Here is a 21302-nt window from a genome sequence, read left to right as displayed (position 1 = left end):
TGAAACCAATTAATTAATTTAGGACTAAATTGAAACCAATTAATTAATTTGGGACCAAATTGAGACAAAAAATTAATGAAAAACTAAATTGAAACAAAAAAAAATTATAAGGGACTAAAATAGGGTTTTAACCGCTATTTTATAAATCAACCCAAATGAAAGAGACAAGCATGCCACAACTAATGGTCACACCACTTTTTGGTCAAACCAAAAAGATGCTTTGATATAATAATAAAAGTAAATTGGTAGTTGGTAATTTTGTTAAAATTACACATGGGTCCATTTAAAATTACCACTGTTGATGAGAGTCTTTCACAGACGGAGTCTAAGGTGGTTAGAATTATTTCGGTATACGTTAGGAAAATAATTATTTCTGCTTTTAATTTATGGAATAGTTATTTTAGTTTAATTAATAATTTCAATTTTAAATTATAAATATAGAATTTTATTGAATCCTCAGACAAAACCTTGACGCTATCCCATACATATATTTTGCCCACATGACTTGCATCCAAGGCTTTCATTGAGAATGGATCAAATCTCAGACAAACTTGTCTATCAAACAAACATTAGCTTGCCTAACTTTTCCAACATTTTTAAGACTACCATGGATTATATTCTACAATACTCTTAAAAATTCTATGAAATTAATAAATTTATTATAAATAATAATTATTACTGTATAACTTATTTTCTCAAATAACATTACCCAAAGGATATTACAGGTAAGAATATCTTGCTGCGTGTCCTTTCCACACAATTGATTTGTATTGTACTGTATCTCCTTATCTCATCTCATCACATGCTCATGCTCATGTTCTGACTCCTCCCAATCAGGTCCACTTTTTTTCATTCCATGCCACCACCCTCTTCCACCACTCACAGCCTTTGCCACCGTCCACCGCCGCACGCCGCCGTATTACTCCGGCTACAGGTCAACCATCTCTCTCTACTTAATGTCACCTTACCAAAGCCATTGGTTTGGCATTTTATTTTATTTTTCTTTTAATTTCTCGCTAGCTTCATCACAATAAGTGCCTGTTCTTAGAAATTGGGTCTCACAACACAATCCTCACCACCAGTGCTGTCATATTCATCAATTATTATTATGTCAATACATTGATATATGCACATTAACCTCTTGCATACGGTGTAGTTATAGCTCATTCAATTTTACACATTCTCACCTATATTCTATTTCATAGGTTAGGTAACTGGTTCATAAAAAGGAAACTTTCTATCATCTTGTATCAGAACATAATGAGAAATTAAGGCCATGTTTCCTAGCCTTTTTTTTTTGTCTTGACAAATCGTTTTTAGATAAAACTCAAAACAAATTAAATTCAATTTAATAATTTTTTAAATTGAATTTTTGTCTTACTGTCCACATTAACTAGTTCATTATGAGAGAAATGGAGAAATTGTATTAAGTTATTTATTTTTAAAGCTAATTGATTTAACTTTTTTTTGTAAGAATTATTTTTCCATAAAAATAAATCCTTTTTTTTCAAAAGCTTTTCTATAAATGTATTTTATTTATTCAAAAAAACAAAAAATTAAAAAATATTGTAAAAAATAGATAAATTATTCGATATTTATAATCTGAATTGTATGTATAAGATTGTGACAAGAGATTTTTTTTCAGGAAAAAATATGGTTTTATTCTTCTAAAAAAAATAATTTAAAAATACACTATTTTTGGCCTTTAAAATAGTTTGAAAATAGTTATAAAAAGTTATTTAAATCATTTGAGATCATTTTAAATTAGAATAACTAAAATAAAAAAATTAAAGGAACCAATACTGAATTTGAGAAATTTTTTTATAGAGTTTTAAAATATATTTTACCTTTTTTTTTAATAGATTACATGTATTTTATGTAGAAGACAACATGTTTGAATAAGATTCAACTTTTATAAACGATTTTTTTTTATTTCAAATATTTAATATACTTGCATATTTAATATTTGAGTTCAAAATTTCTGATTAAATAAAAATAATCTCATGTTAATTAATTTACATACCGATGAATAACAAGATAATCCTTTGACAATATTGTTTGAAGTTTTTTTTCTTTTCTTCATTATTCGAATCAAATTTGTCTAAGAAAAACATGTAAGTGTTGAAAGAATGTTAATAACGTATTGCTCAACATACTAATTTGATATATCATACTATTTGTTAAATAAAAAGTAAAATCTAAATATTTTTATATTCTTGAATGAATTTCCTCTAATAATAATTTTTTTTATTGAATTAGAATTTTGGTGTTGATATGGTGCGCACCCCCCTCGTGGGTGGTCTGACAGTGTTCACAAATCCAGCAAGTCACGCTCCCACAGACACACACAGCACGTGTTCCCAATATGCATTGCTAATTTTCTATACCATTATTGAGTCACTCAACGAGTCACACCGGTCCCACTCACTCACTTGCCACCATTTCTGAGCTTCACTTCTCTCTCTCTCTCTCACACTCAGTGTCAAACACAACGCAATGACGAGAAAGGTCTCGAATTTATCGGATCTGATCCAAAGGGTCACCGCGTCCTGCCTCCTCCACCCCCTGGCGGCGGCCAAGGCGGAGGACGAGTCGCCGTACGAGTCGGAAGACAACAGGTACGAGGAGGAAGAGGAAGAAGAGAACGATGAGTACGAGGATGTTGTTGGTGAAGAGAATGGCGATGAGTACGAGGAAGAGAGAATGGTGGGGTTGAAGGCTCTGAAGATGAAGCAGATGGAGGCGCTGATGGAGGAGGTGTTCGAAACGGTGTCGTTCATGAAGAGGGCCTACGTCAGCCTGCAGGAGGCGCATTCCCCGTGGGACCCAGACAGGATGCGGGCTGCTGACGTGGCGGTAGTGGCTGAGCTCAGGAAGCTCGCCGTGCTCAGGGAGAGGTTCCGCCGGAGCGGGGGCGGGGAAGGGAGGAGGAAGGGGAGGAGGAGAGGTGGTGGGGTGGCGTCGGTGAGGGAGGTGGTGGCGCCGTACGAGGCGGTGGTGGAGGAGCTGAAGAAAGAGGTGAAGGTGAAGGATTTGGAGGTGAAGAATCTGAGGGAGAAGCTTGATAGTGCTGCTGTTGCTTTGTCTAGTAATGCAAGTGGTGAGAGGAAGCCTGGCAGGTCTTTGTCTAAGAGGAAACTCGGAATTCAAGGTACATTATGCATATGCAATTTGCGACCCACTTTTTTTTTTTTTTAATGGAAATGTTGTATTTGGACGGATCATGGATGGAATATTCAAAAGAAAAACAAAAGTGGAAAGTTTCTTTATGTTTTGTTTTGTTGCTTTGAGCTTGGAACTTGTATGTTTATTCAAAGAGAATGTGATTCTTGTATGTGAATTAGTTTGGCGTTTGGAATACTTCTAAATAACATGATTTGGGGTTTCAGGAAAAAAAAAAGAAAAAAGGTTAAGTTTTGCTAGAAGAGAAAATTAATTGAGGATCTGAGTCTCTTAAGTGTGTGTAAAATTTAGTATGAGTTTTTCATCTTTATGTAAAAACTATTTTTCATAACCTTTAATCAAACAAAATATTGGTGGCAAAAATCAATAACTAAATATATGTGTCTTTGCTGTAATCATGGTTGACAGGAAGCAAAATTAATTCTGATATTCTGACATTGAAACCAAACACTTGGGATATGTTTGGATATAAGTTGGAAAAGTACTCCTACTGCTGATAATTTCAATACGCATTCCTGAATTCCAAGACTTAATTGAGCGTAAAATATTTTTGAGCTCTCCCATCATGCACTAAATTTGTGAAATTGTTTCTACAGCAATTGCAGCAGTACCAACCCCGGAACTCTTTGAAGCAACAATGGTGCAAGTGAGAGAAGCCACAAAGTCTTTCACATCTCTGCTGCTGTCTCTCATGCACAATGCACATTGGGACATAACAGCTGCTGTTCGTTCCATTGAAGCTGCAACTGCCTCCACTGACAAATATCATCATACTTCTTCAACCACCTCCATTGTCTCAGCTCACCATGCAAAGTATGCCCTTGAATCCTACATATCCAGGAAAATCTTCCAAGGGTTCGACCATGAGACTTTCTACATGGATGGCAGCCTCTCCTCCCTCCTCAACCCTGACCAGTTTCGCCGTGATTGCTTCACTCAGTACCGGGACATGAAGTCCATGGATCCTACCGAGCTTCTTGGAATCTTGCCAACATGTCACTTTGGAAAATTCTGTTCCAAGAAGTACCTTGCCATTGTCCATCCCAAGATGGAGGAGTCCTTGTTTGGGAACTTGGAGCAGCACAGTCAAGTCCAAGGAGGACACCACCCCAGGAGTCAGTTCTACAATGAATTTTTAGGGGTGGCCAAGACAGTGTGGTTGCTTCATTTACTGGCATTCTCGTTGAACCCTGCACCAAGTCAGTTTGAGGCAAGTCGTGGAGCTGAGTTCCATCCACAGTATATGGACAGTGTAATAAAATTTTCAGGTGGGCGAGTGCCGGCTGGTCAGATTGTAGGGTTTCCAGTTAGCCCTGGATTTAAGCTTGGGAATGGGTCTGTTATAAAGGCTAGAGTTTATTTGATAGCCAAAACATAAGGTTTTACCAAGGGGAAATTCTTTTTGCACCTCCTTTTTTTTTGTTGCTGCATCCCTCGTTTTTTCTTTACATTCCAGAAATTAGTTTTCTATTACAATTTCGAAAACTAATTTTTAGAATGTAAGAAAACAAATGCAGGAGAAGGGGTTGTGGCGAAAAGAGAGGGTGCAAATAGAATCACCCTTTACGGGGTCATGTTTTAAAGGAATTGATTTAGTGATCCAAATATTTCCCTAGCAGGATTGTTGAGCAGTTGATGTAATATGAAAATCCTTAGGCTAGGTTATTGATTTCCAGGTGATTCAGCTTTAACAGGGGATATCTTGACTGGTTAGAGTCTAACCTTGAAGTGATTGTGACGTAGTTCATTCTCAAATATATATTAGCAAGCTAAGAATTTTCTCAATGGATTTTTAACTTAAAAATGAGAGGAAGGAGAACTAATAATCTTGTATGGAACCAACAAAATCCATATTCGATATCAATGGCAATAGACCCATAATATTTGAATGGAATAATAAATTATAGACTAAATAATTATCAGTTTTCATGCATGTGTCATTTCACTTGTCTATTCAATGAGTGGGGAAATACACAATTTATTTCCCAGGAAAAAAAAAATGAAAAATACATCTCGTATCGAACCAGCGCAATGTAGGCCTTTCAAGTAAATGTAGTTTCACGATCTATTCATTGGATAAGAATGTTTGAATTGTGGCGTCCACGTGGCACAAGTGGACAACAGCCATAAAAGGTAAATTAACGGTTTATTCATCGACTAAGAATATATAAAGCTTGATGTCCATCCACACGACAGAAGTAGGAAACAAATGAGGAAAGACCGCCCTTCTGCTGTAAAAATCTGTCGTTCATCTGAAAGCAATCATCCGAGAAAAAACACTATTTTTGCTTAGTGAACCTCAATCATGAAGAGTGGCAATAATTATCCTCTGAAGACCCTCTTGACCTGTCACATGAATCAAATACCACTTTCAATATTTGACGGGCAGTTTCATATAGTCATGTACAACTTCATCTTAAGCGAAGCAAATCCCAAAAACAACAAATGATACCAGAAGGCAAAAGCGTGTAGCAATAATATATTATTATTATTATTATTATTTATTACACATGACAAGCTGTGTAATTGACCCAATACAAAAGGCAACCTTTAAGCAGGACATTTTTAAGTGGATACCAGGGTCCAAATCAGCAATACTGCAATACGATTTATAAATTACATATGATAACAGCATAGGCAAGATAATATGTATATCTTACTTGTTCAAGGGTAAGAAACATAACCACATTCCAAGCTCCTATTCGACCAAAATTAGGAAGGAAACCTTTATAGAAGGCCGTAAATCCCTGCAATACATTTGTGACATGAGTTCAATCGGTACACAGAAAAAGATAAACTTTATGCAGACCTTCTTGTCAACTCTAAAATGTTTTTGTCCTGTCTCCCAAGTCATCTCATATAATTAAGGTCTTTACCTGAGACATTTATAAAAATAAAAAAATAAAAAAACGGACAACCAAATTAAAAGTCCAAATAAAAACATAGCAAAAAAAGGTGCTAACTATTGTAGTGAATCTTCCAATTCCCCTAGGTTTCAAGATTTTAAACAACTACAATAATGACCAAATCAAATAAGGAAATTCACAAACCTCATTAAGCAAAGTCTTGAGGAAGCAGTCAAATGTGCTTTTGTAGGTTGAATCCCCCATCATCCTGGATTTCACCTGGAAAATTATGGGCATGGATATAAGTCATCACTTGCTTCATAAAACTAGAGGGTGCTTCTTCATAGGAAAATATTTTTAAGAAATGTTGCAATGGTTCTAGAATTTCAGAATACTATGGAAAAGTTGCTTATATTTTACAGGAATATTTATGGAAGAACACAGTCAGAATTATTGAAAGCAATTTTCCTAGTAAAAAGTGTTTTGGTTACTATTGGCAAGATCCAGCACTAACACTGTCAGCTTTAGGTCTGCATGATCCTGATCCAGCACCAAAATGTTACGCCAAAACATTAAAATTGTATCATTTTGGAGCCCTTTCCTTCTTTTTTTCTCTTCATTTATAAACAGGACTATCATTGCTATCAATGCTATGTATTGTTAACAAAGCTATGTTCTTCTTAAGCAATAAGCATAAGTGCAGACTGCAAACAAACAAATAAGGGGAGAGGAAGGGGTGCTGGGGTTGCACCTACCACATCTACAGGAGAACCAATAAAGACAGCAAAAAGACCTGCACCTAAGCCAGCAAGGAGGTGAGTATAGACATCATCCATGAACCCTGGAATTGTCAAAATCGTCTGCATAAGTATAAAGAATCAGAGCAGCATTGCGATTAAATTTTATATGAGGCTGTACTTCAAATTATAGCATAAATACAATTTATAATACCCTATAATGTGATTACCCGTTTCACTTGATCATAGCTAGCTAATTCAGCAGCATTTATAATTGCATTCCTTGCTATATTGGGCCCAAGCCCAGTCCACAAGGCCCCTATCCCTTCCTAGTTTAACAAAAAATATATAGAGAATTAGACTCGATTAGTATATTTTCAACATATAGGAAGGAACAAGACCAAAGAAATTCATTAGACGAAAGGCTTACTTGTCTTGAGATAGTTATATATGCATCTATAGCACCAGAATAACGCCTAGGTACCCCAGATGGCAATTGACCTTCAGCTTGGAGCCTAACTTTGACTAGATCAGTTGGATTAGCAACCATGATTGCCAAAGCACCTACAAGTTCAAAAAAGTGAGTCAATGACTATAGCATATAATATAATACAAAAATATATATATTTCCATGGAGAATGTTACTTTTTCACCTTTGTGTAGAAGTAGAATTCTCCGGGGTTTGACTTGAATATGGAATCACTCTCTTTATTTAGAAGGAAAATACAATTTGTGAGCATTTAAATCGTTTTGTTAAAAGGAAGAAAATTCTAATTAAATCCCTATTTAATTTCCTTGTCTATTTGCATTTCCCGTCTCTCAAATTTACAAGCCTTTTCTACTTTCAACTTCTATTATGTGAATGTAATGTCAATAACTTTACATTTATATTATGCAATTACTACTTCATATTTATGATAAAGTCTTGTGCTACAATATAAAGATGAAAAAGTTGCTTGATAAATAATTAATAAATAAAAAACACAGCTAAAATCTTAATTTTCATGTAAATGGGGAAAAAATTAACATAATCAAGCATTATTTGCCTTTTAAATTATAATGACATTTTTTGTGCCATTGAAATTTGAAACCAAGGAGGATGCTAATTTTCCACACAAAGGTGAGAAGGTCAATGAATGTTATGCAATATGAAGCCATAGAAATGTTCAGAAGTACTCACCAGTCAGCAAAGCAGCCAGTACCATATGGTATAATGGAACCTCTCCAACAAATGCACTACCAACAAGAAATGTTTTGACCTGTTCATGGTGCAGTTCATATGTACAACCCATGTTCCTCCAATGACAGTCTTATTCAATGAAAGTTAGATATTATACTCACAGGATCATATAACCCAATTCTTAAGCCCCCATATAGACATTGGCGATGCAAACCAGGAACAATGCCTTTCCATAGAGCTGATATACCCTCTTCTCTAGCAATGGTCTTAACCGTGCCCAGCAAGCCCTTGTATTTAGGTAAACCCACTTCATCATCAACCCCTAGCTTCCTTTGGAGTTGAAGCCTGACCTTAGCTGTGTCCAGAGGAATAGTACAAAACTACACAGAGCCCAGAGGAATTATTAGAATTACTTTCTGAAAGCCATGTTTCTAGCTTAAATTTCTATACCAGACATGGAATAGAATATTGACATAGAGGCATTTATTTATCAATAAGTAACTTCAGACGAGAAGAAATGAAACATGTAAAAAAGTTTGAAGCATAATCATTGTTTCTTTTTATATATAGAAAAATAAATTTGATTAAGGAAGAAAAGCAAAGTACAAAGCTCTTGCAAAAGAAACACCTAGAAACTAAAAGATTGAGTCAGGTAACAAGTCATGCCAATCTATCTGCATGATAAGAACATCAAGCACAAACAATAATAAGAATAAGTGAACATACCTCTGTACGATCTCAACTCACAGTCAATTAAAACTGTAACCAGTCTTTTACCTCACTTCATTCACTAGGATCCCTCTCTTCATTTTTCCGAAATACTCATTTTCAACTTTCAAGTATAGTAATATCCTATTTTCTAAGCTCAAAAAATTATTTAACGACTAACGAGATTAATTTCGATGCACTATTAACAAAAAAAAAAAAACTATCGACTCATCATTGATACTATAAAATTCAACAAATTTGTGATTTGATTACAGTGTAAGACACAATGCCACTATAATTTACAATTTACTCAAAAGTAAATACATGGAACAATATATACTGCACATTGTAAAGCGAAAAACAAGCACGATTTCACTTTTCAACTTCTACACAGACGCACACAAATAAACTCCATAAACTCAGCTAACACAAGCGAGTCCTTAACTAGATTATCTTTCTCTCCTAACTCCTTTTGCTTATAAACATACGATTCAGTTTCTATGCCACACAATCGAATATGCGAGTAGCTCTAATCGAAATGCTGAATCGAAATCGAAACGAAACGGAAGGAATCAACGGCGCAGAAGGAAGGTTACCTCGGCAACACAAGCGGCGAAAGCGCTGCAAAAGAAGGCTTGAACGAACGAAATCTGGTTTGGATCTGACATTGTTGACACTCCGGGCAGAAGGAAAAAGGGTTGGTTGGGTGAGTGATTAAGAAGGTGAAGGAGAGTAGCATGAAAGAAAGCAACAACCACGTTCGGTTAAATCTTATCACTCTCCTTCAAACGAGTTCAACGCGTTCACGGTAAATTTACTAATATATAGGTGTTAGTTGCGTTACTTTCACACTAGATACATACTGATGTGATGCACATGCAGTACCCTTCTTAAATGAAAATATCAACATTTTGGGAGCCAGAGATATTAATTTTTGACAACTATCGTTATATCGTCACTTTTATGTAAATATTCTAGTAGGAATTAAGTTATTTTCAGCCGAATTGAATTTTTCCAGTAAATATTTACTTTAGTACTTCATAAAAAATACGTTTCACTGTTTTCTGTAGGGGTAAACAATTCGGGTCAAGTCAAGCTTATCAATTAACTTTAATTGGATTAAATTAAATTTATGATAATTTTTTTAAGTTATCTAATATGATTATAACTGAATTAGATCAAGTAGGGTCATCAACTGAAATAATTTTAAAAAAGTATATTTTAAAAATTGAAATAAATAAAAAATAAATATACTTAATTTAAATTAAAAATATGATTCAAAATATAAATAAAATTAAAATAATTATATATTAAAAATAACAAATATTTTAAGTAAGTAGACATTATGTGTTACTAATGCAACAAATTTTGAATTATGTAATAAGTAAAAATTAAATTATTTTTCTTAATTAAATTTAGTCAATCAATTCATTCCTTCAATATGTCACAAAAAAAAGTAAAATTAAATATATACAAATGAGTGTAATATATGTTATGTTGTGTCTAATATTTTTAACTTAATTTAATAATTTATTATAGGTTAGATTAGTTTAAATTTATCTAATAACAAATTCTTTGATCTGTTATCCAATATAATTATAATTGAATGCATAAAAATTACTCAATCTAATTTACTGACTTAACTCAACACACAAAAATATAATTAAGTTGATGTGGATAAATCATATTCATAAGTAACTTGTTACTTTATGACAATAATTTCTCAATGAATTAGATTCATTCCTTTTTTAAATGTTTAAATTATTATAATTATTTATATTTCTTATTACAATTATTTATATTTCAATTTCAACAAAAATTTACTAACAAAATTCAATAAAAATAGAAGACTGTATGTATATTATAGTATTCACCCTACACCTCTTATTATGTATAATTATTTAAATAAAGTATTTTATATTATAACATAAAATCTTAACTCAAAAATTTAAATTGCACTCATTTTTTTATATTCAATTATTATAGTTATTTTGACTTCTACTGATAATTTATTTTATTATTTTAAATAGTGTAATAATTAGTGTTTTGTCGTGTGTTTCAATTTCCTAGGCATTGTTGGATAAAAATAAAAATTTAACAGTATTAAATGTTGTTTCGATTCCAATAGTTCGTAAAGCTGTCTTAGCTCAGTGGTAGAGCGCGTGGCTTTTAACCACGTGGTCGTGGGTTCGATCCCCACAGACGGCGAATATAATAATCTATTTTTCATCATTTAATTAATTAAGTAAAAGAGAAGTTTCTTAATTTGGTCATATTAATTATGTAGTTTTTTAATCATCTTTTGAGAAAAAATAATGAAATATATAAAGTGATAATAATGAAAAATAAATATTCAGTCATTAAAAAATAAAAATAGTTTTACCATACATAATATAAGATTAAAATTTTATAAAAGATAGACGATAATTAAAAGTAAAAACTTGAAAATGTGTAAAAAATTTGTTTTTGCCATAACCCGATAATTTGAATTAAATCAACTATATCTTAGTCCGATTGAATTTGCCTAACATATTTCAAAACAAAATCAACCTAATTAAATTTGTTAATTCAAATTCAATTTCAGTCTAAATCACAACCATTTCCTCCAAAAACAACCATTACAAATTTACAATGTACCAAAAAAAAATTTAATGTACCAAACAATAAACCCATTACAAAATAGTCAAGATTCGACTCATAAAAGATAAGATTAAAAATTAATATATTGATAAGAATAAATATGATTTATTTTTATATAATATTTTCAAAATTATGCTTATATTGTTCATATAATCTAATTAATATTCATTTTTTTTTTCTGATTATTATAATATCTCTCTAATTTTTTTAATTAATATTATTTTAGTTTAAAAATAATTAATATATGAAATTATATAGAATGAGTTTTATATAAAAAAACAAAAATATTATTATAACTCGGATCTTAAGTCTTATAATTAGTGTAAAACAGTATTATAATTAAAAATGGTAATAGTATTTAAGATTTTTAAAATATCAAATATTAAAAAAATTTGAAAATTAAAAATATGTTTAGCTCAAGGACAAATAATATTATACTAATATTTTAATTTATTTAATATGCAAAATAACTATTTTCATATATTTAATACAAATGAATAACATAATTTAAATGAGAATATTTTCAAAAGTTGTTATATTATTTTTATATTCGTAGAAATTATAATGAAGACATTAAATATTGTAATGTATTGGATTATTTTAATCTCTATTATTGTTTTAATTGTTATACTTTTATTCGATTATATTTATTTTAATTTTATTTTTTGCATAAATATATTTTTAGTCATATAAAATGGGTGGATTTTTTGATTTTGTATTTTGTTTCATTCTTAAAATTTTTGGAAACATAAGACTTTGGATTGTAATATACTATTTCAATCTATACAACTAAATTGTTATACTTTCATCTGATCATATATTTTATTTTAATTTTATTTTTGGTTTATGTATGTTTTTAATCCTATAAAATGAATGAATTATAATTATAATTTTTGTAATTGTTTTCATCTTTAAAAAAATCAAAAATATTGTTTATGGTACTTTTAAAAAAAATTAGTCACTATAAAATAATAAATTTTGGTTTCTGCCCTGATGAAATACTTTTTTTTTTTTATTTCTTTAAATTTTAAAACTATCATTCTTGGTTTTTAATGATGATTCTTAGATAAATAAATAAAATTTATCTTAAAATCTATAATTTTAAAGTATATTATACTAACATAATATCATTAACAGTCAATAATATTTTAATAAAACAAAAAAGTATTTAAAAAATAATTACATAATAATGTAGATTAAAAACTTGAATATTTTCTAAAATGAAAAATCATATTTAAGTCTCTATTTTTTTATTCCTTTATAATACATTTTTTAAAAAAAATTAAATTTCAAAATTCAAGTAGGATTGCAATAAGGTAAATGTTATATTGACCCCTCCTTCCTGATAGATATGCCCATCCTTCTTAATTTTTTTCCCCAAAATTTTTCTTAAATTCTCTTTTAATTCATTTTATTTTTAAAATAAATTTCATTTATAAAAATTATATTTTTCACCCACCTCTCTTATTTTACTCGTTTTCTTTTCTTACTATATCTCTTTTCATACGTCATATTTTTTCTTTCTAATATTTTATTTCTTGATTTTTTTTAACAATCAAGACACCCATCGATTCATTTTTATTATTTTTAAATCCTAGTTTTTCAATCTTAATTTTAATATTTTTTAAACTCTATCACTTTACATTCAACATTATATACATTGAATACAAAATTGTAAATTTTATAAAAATATGGTTTTTAAAGATATGATTTATTAATTTTACAATAAATTATTGATTAAAAAAAGTATATTTTTTTATCTTCATTATTCTAAAGTCATATTTTTTTAGTTCTTAAAATATATTTCCAAAAAATACATTCTAGAAGAGTAAAAATATTTATCTTTCCTAAAATTCTTTTCATAAGCTTAAAAAATATACTTTCCAAAAAATACCTTTTTAAAGAGTAAAATAAAAACATTTTTCTCTCATAAAGTTGAAAATATATTTTTTATATTTTAATTTTTTTTCAAACGAGTAAATTTGTGTTTTTTTTATAATATACTTTTCAAAAAGATAATTTTTCTAACAAAAAATACTTTCTAAAAAATCATTTTGAAAAGTATAAAAATAACAATAAATTATTATTAATTAATAAAAGTTTATTTAACAAAATCCTTCTTATAATCCTATGTGAGTCTTAAACATTCCCTCCAAATACTCTGAAAAACCTACTGGCGCGGGATATCAATTATTTGCCCCAAATCCCGCCAATTTCAAGAACCTTCCCCTATAAAACCCTTCTCCCTCCCGCTACTTCTTCACATTTCATTTCCGAATCTCGAACCCGCGCGAAACCCTAACCCTAACCCAATTACACTCTCGATCCACGATGTTGGAACTCCGTCTCGTGCAAGGTTCCCTTCTCAAGAAGGTTCTCGATGCCATCAAGGAGCTCGTCAACGACGCCAACTTCGATTGCTCCTCCACCGGCTTCTCCCTTCAGGCCATGGACTCCAGCCACGTGGCGCTCGTCGCCTTGCTTCTCCGATCGGAGGGGTTCGAGCACTACCGCTGCGACCGCAACATCTCCATGGGCATGAACCTCGGCAACATGGCAAAGATGCTCAAGTGCGCTGGCAACGATGACATCATCACTATTAAAGCTGATGACGGTGGTGATACCGTCACTTTCATGTTTGAAAGCCCTAGTACGTTTCACTTGATGATTTATTCTGTTTCTGGAGTTTTTAACTGAGTTTGATGTTTTAGGGTTTGTGTGGTTTGTTCTGTTTTTATGATTTTTGTCTTGGTTATTCTTATGTTTGATTTTCAATTGCTAGTTGGAAGAAGTTATTTTTTAATGTTTCATGTCAGGAATGTGATTTGCCTTTGGAATGTTAGGGTTTTCACAAGGAATGTGGATTTCGTAAAAATATTGATGCTTATAGGTTTAATTCGAGGCTATGTGGTTCAGGATTGCCTACTTTTTAGGGTTTTGGTGTTTTGATTTTACTGATGCGAGATTTGTGTTTGATACATTGCTAATTTTAGAATTTTGTTTGGGTTTTGTCTTACAGCGCAAGATAAGATTTCTGATTTTGAGATGAAGTTGATGTCCATTGACAGTGAACATCTTGGGATTCCGGAGGCAGAGTATCATGCCATTGTTAAGATGCCATCTTCTGAGTTTGCTAGAATCTGCAGGGATCTTAGTAGCATTGGTGACACTGGTAATTAGCTTTGCCTCTCAGTTTCAGTGGATTGTTAGTATTTGTTTTTTGTTTAGAGGGTTATGTTGATAGATTTTTGTTGTTTTGTGGTTTATGTTGAAGTTGTTATTTCGGTGACTAAAGAGGGTGTCAAGTTTTCCACCAAAGGAGATATTGGAACTGCTAATATAGTTTGCAGGCAGAATACTTCGGTAGACAAGGTGAGAAACTGTACATGCTTTTTATCTTTAGTTCTCATTCTGTTCAACCAATGTATTAAGTTTAACTTTATACTTCTGTACATGTTTTTGTAATCTATTTTGTGAGATGTAAAGGACAGTGGTGTGCAATTTTTACAAGTTTGTATTTGTGGTTTAATGTTGCAGCCTGAGGAAGCTACATTGATTGAGATGAATGAACCTGTGTCCTTGACGTTTGCCCTGCGGTACATGAACTCTTTCACCAAGGCAACACCGTTGTCTAATACAGTTACGATTAGTCTGTCAAATGAGCTGCCGGTAGTGGTTGAGTACAAAATTGCTGAGATGGGTTATGTTCGGTTTTATTTGGCTCCAAAGATAGAAGAGGATGACGAAGAAACAAAACCTGAAGTTTAGTTTATTTTTGAATGGACTCCGAGGATAGAAGAGGATGAAGACACAACCTGAAGTTTAATCTATTTCTGAATGAATTGGGATGTAAGGATTTTAATACGGTTGCACTTAGGATGCTGTTATATATTTTTTGTTTGAAGATATTTTAACTGTGTTCAAAAAATTTGCTAATTTATGAATTCTGTAGAAGAGATGTATTGTACTATTGTTTCTTCACCACCTTGTTTTCCCATTTTATTGGTAATTAATTCAGTGTGAAACAATTGGTGTACATTTTTTCATGCTGTGTTTTTACTTTTCTGCACTATAACAACTTCATAACAATATCTTGCGAAATATCATTTTGTAAACATTAGCATGGGATAGTCCTTATCCCATGGCGGGAATAAAATAACCCGATGGCTACGATTTTGAATTTATTAAATGGACAGAAGTATTTTTTGATAAATAGATTTATTAGTTTTAAAAAAAATTATATTTACTGGTCTAATTAGTGTTAATACAAAATAGATTTTTAAATATGTTAATATGTCAGATTTGATTTATATAATTTATGATAGATAATAAATTAGATTTAGGTTTTAATTTTGTAAAACAGATTTTAGTTGCTCTGTTTTTAATTTGTAAATAAATACATATCTCATCTGTTATTTGTAAATACATTTATAACACCTAACTTTAAACGTTAACACCAATATGTATGTTTAAGCTTTAAGTCATTTATTATTCATATGCCAAAAAATAAAGTTCATGTGTTATTTACATTTTAATTATATTTCAGTAATAAATAACTATTTAATTATTAGTAAAAATTTCTTAAAAATTGTGCATTTTTTCCTTCTATATGATGATCTTAGTTAAAGGTTTTTACACAAAAATTAAGAACAATAATAATTTTTTTTATTATTTAATTTTACAAAATAGGTTAATTTTCAGTAAATATTTTACTTTTAATTGTGGTGATTAGATAATGCATGAATAGTTTAATTAAGAATAAATAAATAAATGTTATATTAAAAAATTAGAACATCCTATATTTAAGGATGCTTTAAATACTAAAATTTCAGTTATTGTAGGAGAGATTTAATAAACCTGAACAAAGTTTATTAAATAACGCGAGACATGCAAAAAAAAAAGTGATTAATTCTCTATAAATTTCAACTAGTAAAATGTATATTAAAAATTGTTTAAATAACATGTTACAAACAAGTGTGTTAAGACATTAGGGTTAATCTAGTATAGTTGGGTGAGAAGAGATTAAGGTAGTTAGAACTTAGAAGCATGAGAAATTAAGTTTAATTCTCGTGATCATTTTTGTTATCTTTTCTATCTTTACCAAAAAAAGACAAATAAGTGTGTTAAATTTTTTTTGTTGACACGCACTTTTACATGTATAAATAAAAGTAAATTAAACACTTTAATTATAAATAAAAAGTATTATGAAATAGTATTTTAGAACGTGTAAGGCAGAAAATAAGTGTTATAATCTATAATAAATAAATATTTTTAATATAAATTATATTATTATTAATATTTGTAATAAATAAATATATTTGAACATATAAAATATATTTCATATTTATAATAAATAATTTATATTATATTGTAATAAAAATATTTTATTTTTGACAATATTAGAGTTGGCCTAATGATTGAGTTAGAATAATATGTTATGTGCGTTTGGATGAAGAATTTTAAAATTTTTTGTATTTAATTTATTTTTATTTCAATTTTAATCATTTTAAAAATATATTATTTATATAAGTCAATTCGAATTTCTTAAATTTTAAATTGTTAGATTAAATATGATAATTTGATTTCACAATGATAAAATTGATTTTAAAAATGTATTCATATGTTTATATTTTTAAATTAAATTTTATAAAAATAAATATTAGTCAATTTTTAAATATTTAATAAATTTTAAAATTAATATTAGATAATATTTAATAATCTTAAAAATATTTTTGATTATTCAATAATTAAAAATACAAAATTTTTAAATATACAAGTGAAATAAAAAAAAATATGAAGAATTTCAAATTTTTATTTTTTTTAGAAGAATTTAAAATTTTACTATTTTAAGAAATTTTACAAATGATTGGATTTCAATTTTTTTTGTCAATTTTCATCAAAACAAAATATTTTACCTTAGATCCTAAAGTCTCTCAATACTAAAAAAATAATTCAATTTGACAATATAAAATGATTTAAAATAATTATAACACTTTTACTACTCACAATGTTTATCTATCGTTGACTTTTTAATGAACAATTGTTATTACACTTTATTTTCTAAAGTGTACCTTCACCTTTGAAGTGTATCAATAATTTATTTTAAATTATTAAATTTTATTTATAAATAATTATGATAAATAAAATTTATATTAGATAAGAAGTTAAAAGAACCTCTAAAAATTCTCTCATTAAAAAAACACCTAAAAACATTTTTGTTAACGAGAAATCTTTAAAAATACTACAGAGAAGATAATCATTTGTGTTAATATAACATGTACAATGCATATAAATATTAATTATATATAATTAAAATATTTTAGGTATATGTACTCTAGGTCCAAAATGATTCGATAGAATTATAGGTTAAAAACCTTTTACTTTGACAAATAAGTTTAATTTTACCACAAATGAGTTCTTTTATTATTTTTTCAATCGCTTTCTTTTCAACACTCTTTGATAGATTGTGATTCTTGTTCCTCATTATTATTCATCATCTAAACACACCCCGAGTTGTTGATGGGCTTTTCCCTTGTAAATTGTTAAAGTTATATGTGCTTTTTGACGGAAATGAACAAAGGAGTTCATCACATGAGCTGCCCAAATATAAAAGATATTGAATTGCATGAATTTTCCAAAATTGCATCAGTTTCCATTAAATTTGAAAGTCAAAATATCATACAAAAGATAAAAGAAGAGGGCTAATGTTACATGCACTCTAATTCTTTCCCCGGCCTCCACTAAATTCTAACATATTCCAAGCCAGAGCCCTAACTTATATCAGCAACGTGGCTGATTTCTCTTCACTACTGATCAGCAAATAACAGTTTCCTTCCTACTTTTTGTTAAAAAAATTGTCTAAATACGATTGAAGGGTAAAATATTTACAGTTTCAATGAAAGATTAATTAAATTCTAAATGCATTTTGTAAGGAAACACTTCCACTGGTTGCATCAGCAGTTTGAGGAGTGGATAATATTGATCCAACGGGGCATGCAGAATTTGGGTTTAATGACTTATTTACCCCGTTTTTTGGCTTCACTATATAGGATGACTCCAATGACTGTGAGAGAATATCCAAACATTCCAGTCACTGATACAGGATTTCGAAATATCAAAATGGAGATAACAACAGCCACAGCTCCCTTTGCATTTCCCAGGACCTGACACAGTAATTACGACTTCAAGTTAATGATGTACAATGCATGGTTAGATATTACATGGTCAAATTAATGGTGTTACGACTATTTAGATGAAAATTGTATCTTCAGGAGTGTTTTATTAATGTGCTCAAATTCCTAATAGAACAAAAGAAAAGGGTGTGAAATGATTACCTGAAGTGTCAATGCACTGGTGTGCTTTGTGACTAAGAAATTTGTCAAATTGACAAAATATGCCAATGCAGAATTGAAGAGAAGTAACCACAAAATACTTGAATCCTCTCTAGCAAGTGAAATTGTGATGCCGACTACATCTTCCTCCATTATGATTGAAGCTGGAAGAAGGAATGCAACAGCTACTGGTGCCATGTACATAAGAAGGTTCATAGAATTGAGCTTATCCCTGAGAAATCAAAGAAACCATTTCAGTACTGACCTGGCCAAAACATCTCAAAATTAAAATACTATGTTGTGGAATATGGATGACACTCTTTCTTCAATCAGTAGAGTTCAAATACTATGACAAGAAAGTTTGAGCTCTTTACCCTTCAGAAGACAGCAAGACCCCTTGAAGCACTGTTTTGAGTGCCCTGGCTGCTGTAGCACTGATGCACATTATGAATCCAAATAGATGAAAGCTTGGTTCTCCCTTCATCCATACAAGTGAAAATATATAGTAAAAATCAATAACTACAGCTTGTAACAACAAGCAGAACCCCATTTTCATCTACATTAATTAGTGACAATGACACCTAGCAAATCTAACATTAACAAAAAAGATCCCAAGCAGAGGCGATTTCTCCCATTCCCAAAATTAACAGGCTAAAACTAATCAGAGAACATATTTATAAAGAAATTTGAAAGAAACGAAAGAAAGTCTTGTACTTGAATATATACCCTCAAAGCAATAGATTGAATCAATGGCCTAAATCCTATTATCAAATTAGCCCGACATTGCATATCTAATTTCTGCACCACCTGTGTGTATGCTTTAATTCTTGGGTGTGTATTAGTGAGATCACATAAAATTTTTCTTCAACATACTTGTATATTATGATATTTTAACTGATTTTAAAAAGGAAAAAAAGGACTTGGCTCCTCTAATATGAGGAGCGATTGTTGAAGGATGAATCACAATAAAAACCATTAATAATCACTTATAAAATAAATATGAAATTGTAAAAATCTCAACAATTGAACCTTACACTTTAGTAGAGGTAAATCCAAAGAACTAGAATTGCAAGTCCCCATTCAATTTCTTAACCATAGAACTAGAATTTCATGTCCCCATTCAAATTTGTCACTTGCACGTTATACAACACACAACAAAACAAACACCACATTAACACAGTCATAAATCTGCAACCACTGGATGAAGACAAGATGATTCACATCTCACACACGTATTTTATACCAGATTTATTAAGATTAAATTAATAGTAAATATGTTATATGCACAATACCACAATATCATCCAATTAAAAACCATTACAAAAGGTACGTTTGATCACTTTTATAATAACTACTTACATGTTATACAACTATAATTTTTTATTGATCGATGGTATAAAACATTTTACATTTAAACCCTAAATTTAATACGAGTTATCCAATCTTCATCCAACAATTTCGCTTAGTTGACTGCATGAATGCAGCAAATATCTGAATCCGGATAAACGGAAGAAATTAAAGAGGTGGAAATTTAGATAAAACACACGTACAGTGTAGACAGGCATAACAAACTATGAACTTGTGTGTAAGTTTTAACAATCAGTAAAAGACTTGCATCCTCTTCCAAGGAGAGACAAATTCATAGAGATAAGAGAGAATTATGTAACCTACAGAAATCTTATCTCACTCGAATATAATTGTCTCTGATAACAAATACGTAGTATGAAAGAAAAAAGAGAGAGATAGAAGTGATACCCCACTAGCAATAACAACGCCAGAAACAACCGGGACGAGTGTGGCATACGTGAGCAAGCCCTCCCTCTTTAGCGTCATGAAATAAGCGAACACCGCCGTGAAGAACGGCGTGGTGGCGCCGACGGCCTGGTTGAAGGACACGGGGAGGTAGCGGAGGGAGATGTTGCCTCCCACAACGGACAAGCAGAATATGAGTCCCAGTGACGATATCTTCAGAAACTGCACCCTCGACCGCACCGTTTGCATGGGAACCATCTTCAGCCATGCAATGGCCACGTAGCTGAGAATGGAACACGCCATCATGTGGCACAGCGTTAAGAATATAGGGTACCTGAAACCGTGATTGCTCAGGAGGTACTTGTTCAACAGCAACACCCCAATGTTGGAGGCGTACCAGAAACTTATCAACCCCACTGTGAAGAGCTTTCCCGAGACTGAAACCTTCATTGTGTCGATGGTGTTTACGTGATTGTTGCTGGGTTTGTTTTTTTTTGTTTTTGTTTTTGTTTTTTTTTTTACTTTTTCTTAATGGTTATGTGGGATGAATGAGAGGATTTTGATAATGTGGGAGGAATGGGTTTTGGGGGAGTAGAAGGAATGAGAAAGGGAGAGGGAAAATGGGTGATGCAGAGTGAGAAGCTCTGTGGAGGTGAAGGGTTTGGAGAATTTTGTTACGTGAGTCCTAAAACTTGAGGGGATATTATCATTTATACTATAATTAAATAATCAAAATTTCGAATACAACGAAAATATTTTTTTAAAGAATAAAATAATTAAAAAGAGGAAACAGTACCCTTTTTGTTGGTGTTTTTGGCAACTGATATCCTATCATAATTACAATGACCTAATAGTTGATAAATAATCATCGAGGCAAAAATTTCTGCCCTAATTTTGAACTAATAACTGTTATTCGAATATATTT

The 21302-nt window shown here is 30.8% G+C and overlaps 4 protein-coding genes and 1 non-coding gene across 7 annotated transcripts; 3 read left to right on the top strand and 2 right to left on the bottom strand.

Moving 5' to 3' along the window:
• The first annotated feature begins 778 nt into the window (after positions 1–778).
• Positions 779–4896, top strand: GIL1 (glucose-6-phosphate isomerase, putative (DUF641)). 2 transcript variants are annotated; one of them, XM_020367891.3, is made up of 3 exons: positions 779–934; positions 2260–3151; positions 3780–4896. In XM_020367891.3, the coding sequence occupies exons 2-3, from the start codon at positions 2497–2499 to the stop codon at positions 4559–4561; spliced, it is 1437 nt and encodes a 478-aa protein (XP_020223480.1). In that variant the 5' UTR covers positions 779–934; positions 2260–2496; the 3' UTR covers positions 4562–4896. The 2 variants fall into 2 exon arrangements, with proteins under 2 accessions (XP_020223480.1, XP_020223481.1); XM_020367892.3 differs by having other exon boundaries at positions 838–934; positions 2481–3151.
• Positions 4897–5064: 168 nt separating this feature from the next.
• LOC109805717 (mitochondrial uncoupling protein 2) lies at positions 5065–9486 on the bottom strand. Of its 2 annotated transcripts, none has more exons than XR_002240341.3 (9): positions 9251–9486; positions 8108–8326; positions 7947–8025; positions 7197–7330; positions 6997–7095; positions 6785–6889; positions 6234–6308; positions 5844–6059; positions 5065–5529 (listed from the first exon to the last, which is right to left on the bottom strand). XR_002240341.3 is itself a non-coding variant. In XM_020367893.3 (9 exons), the coding sequence occupies exons 1-9, from the start codon at positions 9320–9322 to the stop codon at positions 5506–5508; spliced, it is 894 nt and encodes a 297-aa protein (XP_020223482.1). In that variant the 5' UTR covers positions 9323–9481; the 3' UTR covers positions 5065–5505. The 2 variants fall into 2 exon arrangements, 1 of the variants encoding a protein (XP_020223482.1); XM_020367893.3 differs by having other exon boundaries at positions 5844–5930; positions 9251–9481.
• A 1304-nt stretch (positions 9487–10790) lies between these two features.
• TRNAK-UUU (transfer RNA lysine (anticodon UUU)) lies at positions 10791–10862 on the top strand. Its single transcript has one exon. It is a non-coding gene; the product is annotated as a tRNA-Lys (tRNA).
• Positions 10863–13494: 2632 nt separating this feature from the next.
• LOC109806086 (DNA sliding clamp PCNA) lies at positions 13495–15332 on the top strand. Its single transcript, XM_020368441.3, has 4 exons — positions 13495–13944; positions 14314–14466; positions 14569–14666; positions 14832–15332. The coding sequence occupies exons 1-4, from the start codon at positions 13626–13628 to the stop codon at positions 15060–15062; spliced, it is 801 nt and encodes a 266-aa protein (XP_020224030.1). The 5' UTR covers positions 13495–13625; the 3' UTR covers positions 15063–15332.
• Positions 15333–17912: 2580 nt separating this feature from the next.
• Positions 17913–20922, bottom strand: LOC109806761 (putative sugar phosphate/phosphate translocator At3g11320). Its single transcript, XM_020369278.3, has 4 exons — positions 20381–20922; positions 19000–19103; positions 18629–18857; positions 17913–18457 (listed from the first exon to the last, which is right to left on the bottom strand). Exons 1-4 carry the CDS (start codon positions 20825–20827, stop codon positions 18311–18313), a joined length of 927 nt encoding a protein of 308 aa, XP_020224867.1. The 5' UTR covers positions 20828–20922; the 3' UTR covers positions 17913–18310.
• Between the last annotated feature and the right edge of the window lie 380 nt (positions 20923–21302).

This window comes from Cajanus cajan, chromosome 3 (assembly GCF_000230855.2).
Source record: "Cajanus cajan strain Asha chromosome 3, NIPB_CcT2T_4, whole genome shotgun sequence".
In the NCBI taxonomy this organism is placed as follows: domain Eukaryota; kingdom Viridiplantae; phylum Streptophyta; class Magnoliopsida; order Fabales; family Fabaceae; genus Cajanus; species Cajanus cajan.
The sequence above is the reverse complement of the archived record's forward strand: the minus strand, read 5'-3'. Positions and strand labels throughout refer to the sequence as shown.

Coding starts and splice junctions, on each gene's coding strand:
- LOC109805717 (XM_020367893.3), bottom strand. CDS start 9,322: ATGTCAGATCCAAACCAGATTTCGTTCGTTCAAGCCTTCTTTTGCAGC. Junction 7,331..7,946: donor ACTGGCTGCTTTGCTGACTG/GTGAGTACTTCT, acceptor TTGAACTTGTAG/GTGCTTTGGCAATCATGGTT. Junction 5,530..5,843: donor TGTTTCTTACCCTTGAACAA/GTAAGATATACA, acceptor TTCATGTGACAG/GTCAAGAGGGTCTTCAGAGG.
- GIL1 (XM_020367891.3), top strand. CDS start 2,497: ATGACGAGAAAGGTCTCGAATTTATCGGATCTGATCCAAAGGGTCACC. Junction 3,152..3,779: donor GAGGAAACTCGGAATTCAAG/GTACATTATGCA, acceptor TTGTTTCTACAG/CAATTGCAGCAGTACCAACC.
- LOC109806086 (XM_020368441.3), top strand. CDS start 13,626: ATGTTGGAACTCCGTCTCGTGCAAGGTTCCCTTCTCAAGAAGGTTCTC. Junction 14,467..14,568: donor TAGTAGCATTGGTGACACTG/GTAATTAGCTTT, acceptor TTTATGTTGAAG/TTGTTATTTCGGTGACTAAA. Junction 14,667..14,831: donor AGAATACTTCGGTAGACAAG/GTGAGAAACTGT, acceptor TTAATGTTGCAG/CCTGAGGAAGCTACATTGAT.
- LOC109806761 (XM_020369278.3), bottom strand. CDS start 20,827: ATGAAGGTTTCAGTCTCGGGAAAGCTCTTCACAGTGGGGTTGATAAGT. Junction 18,858..18,999: donor GTCTTGCTGTCTTCTGAAGG/GTAAAGAGCTCA, acceptor TTGATTTCTCAG/GGATAAGCTCAATTCTATGA. Junction 18,458..18,628: donor CCAGTGCATTGACACTTCAG/GTAATCATTTCA, acceptor TTACTGTGTCAG/GTCCTGGGAAATGCAAAGGG.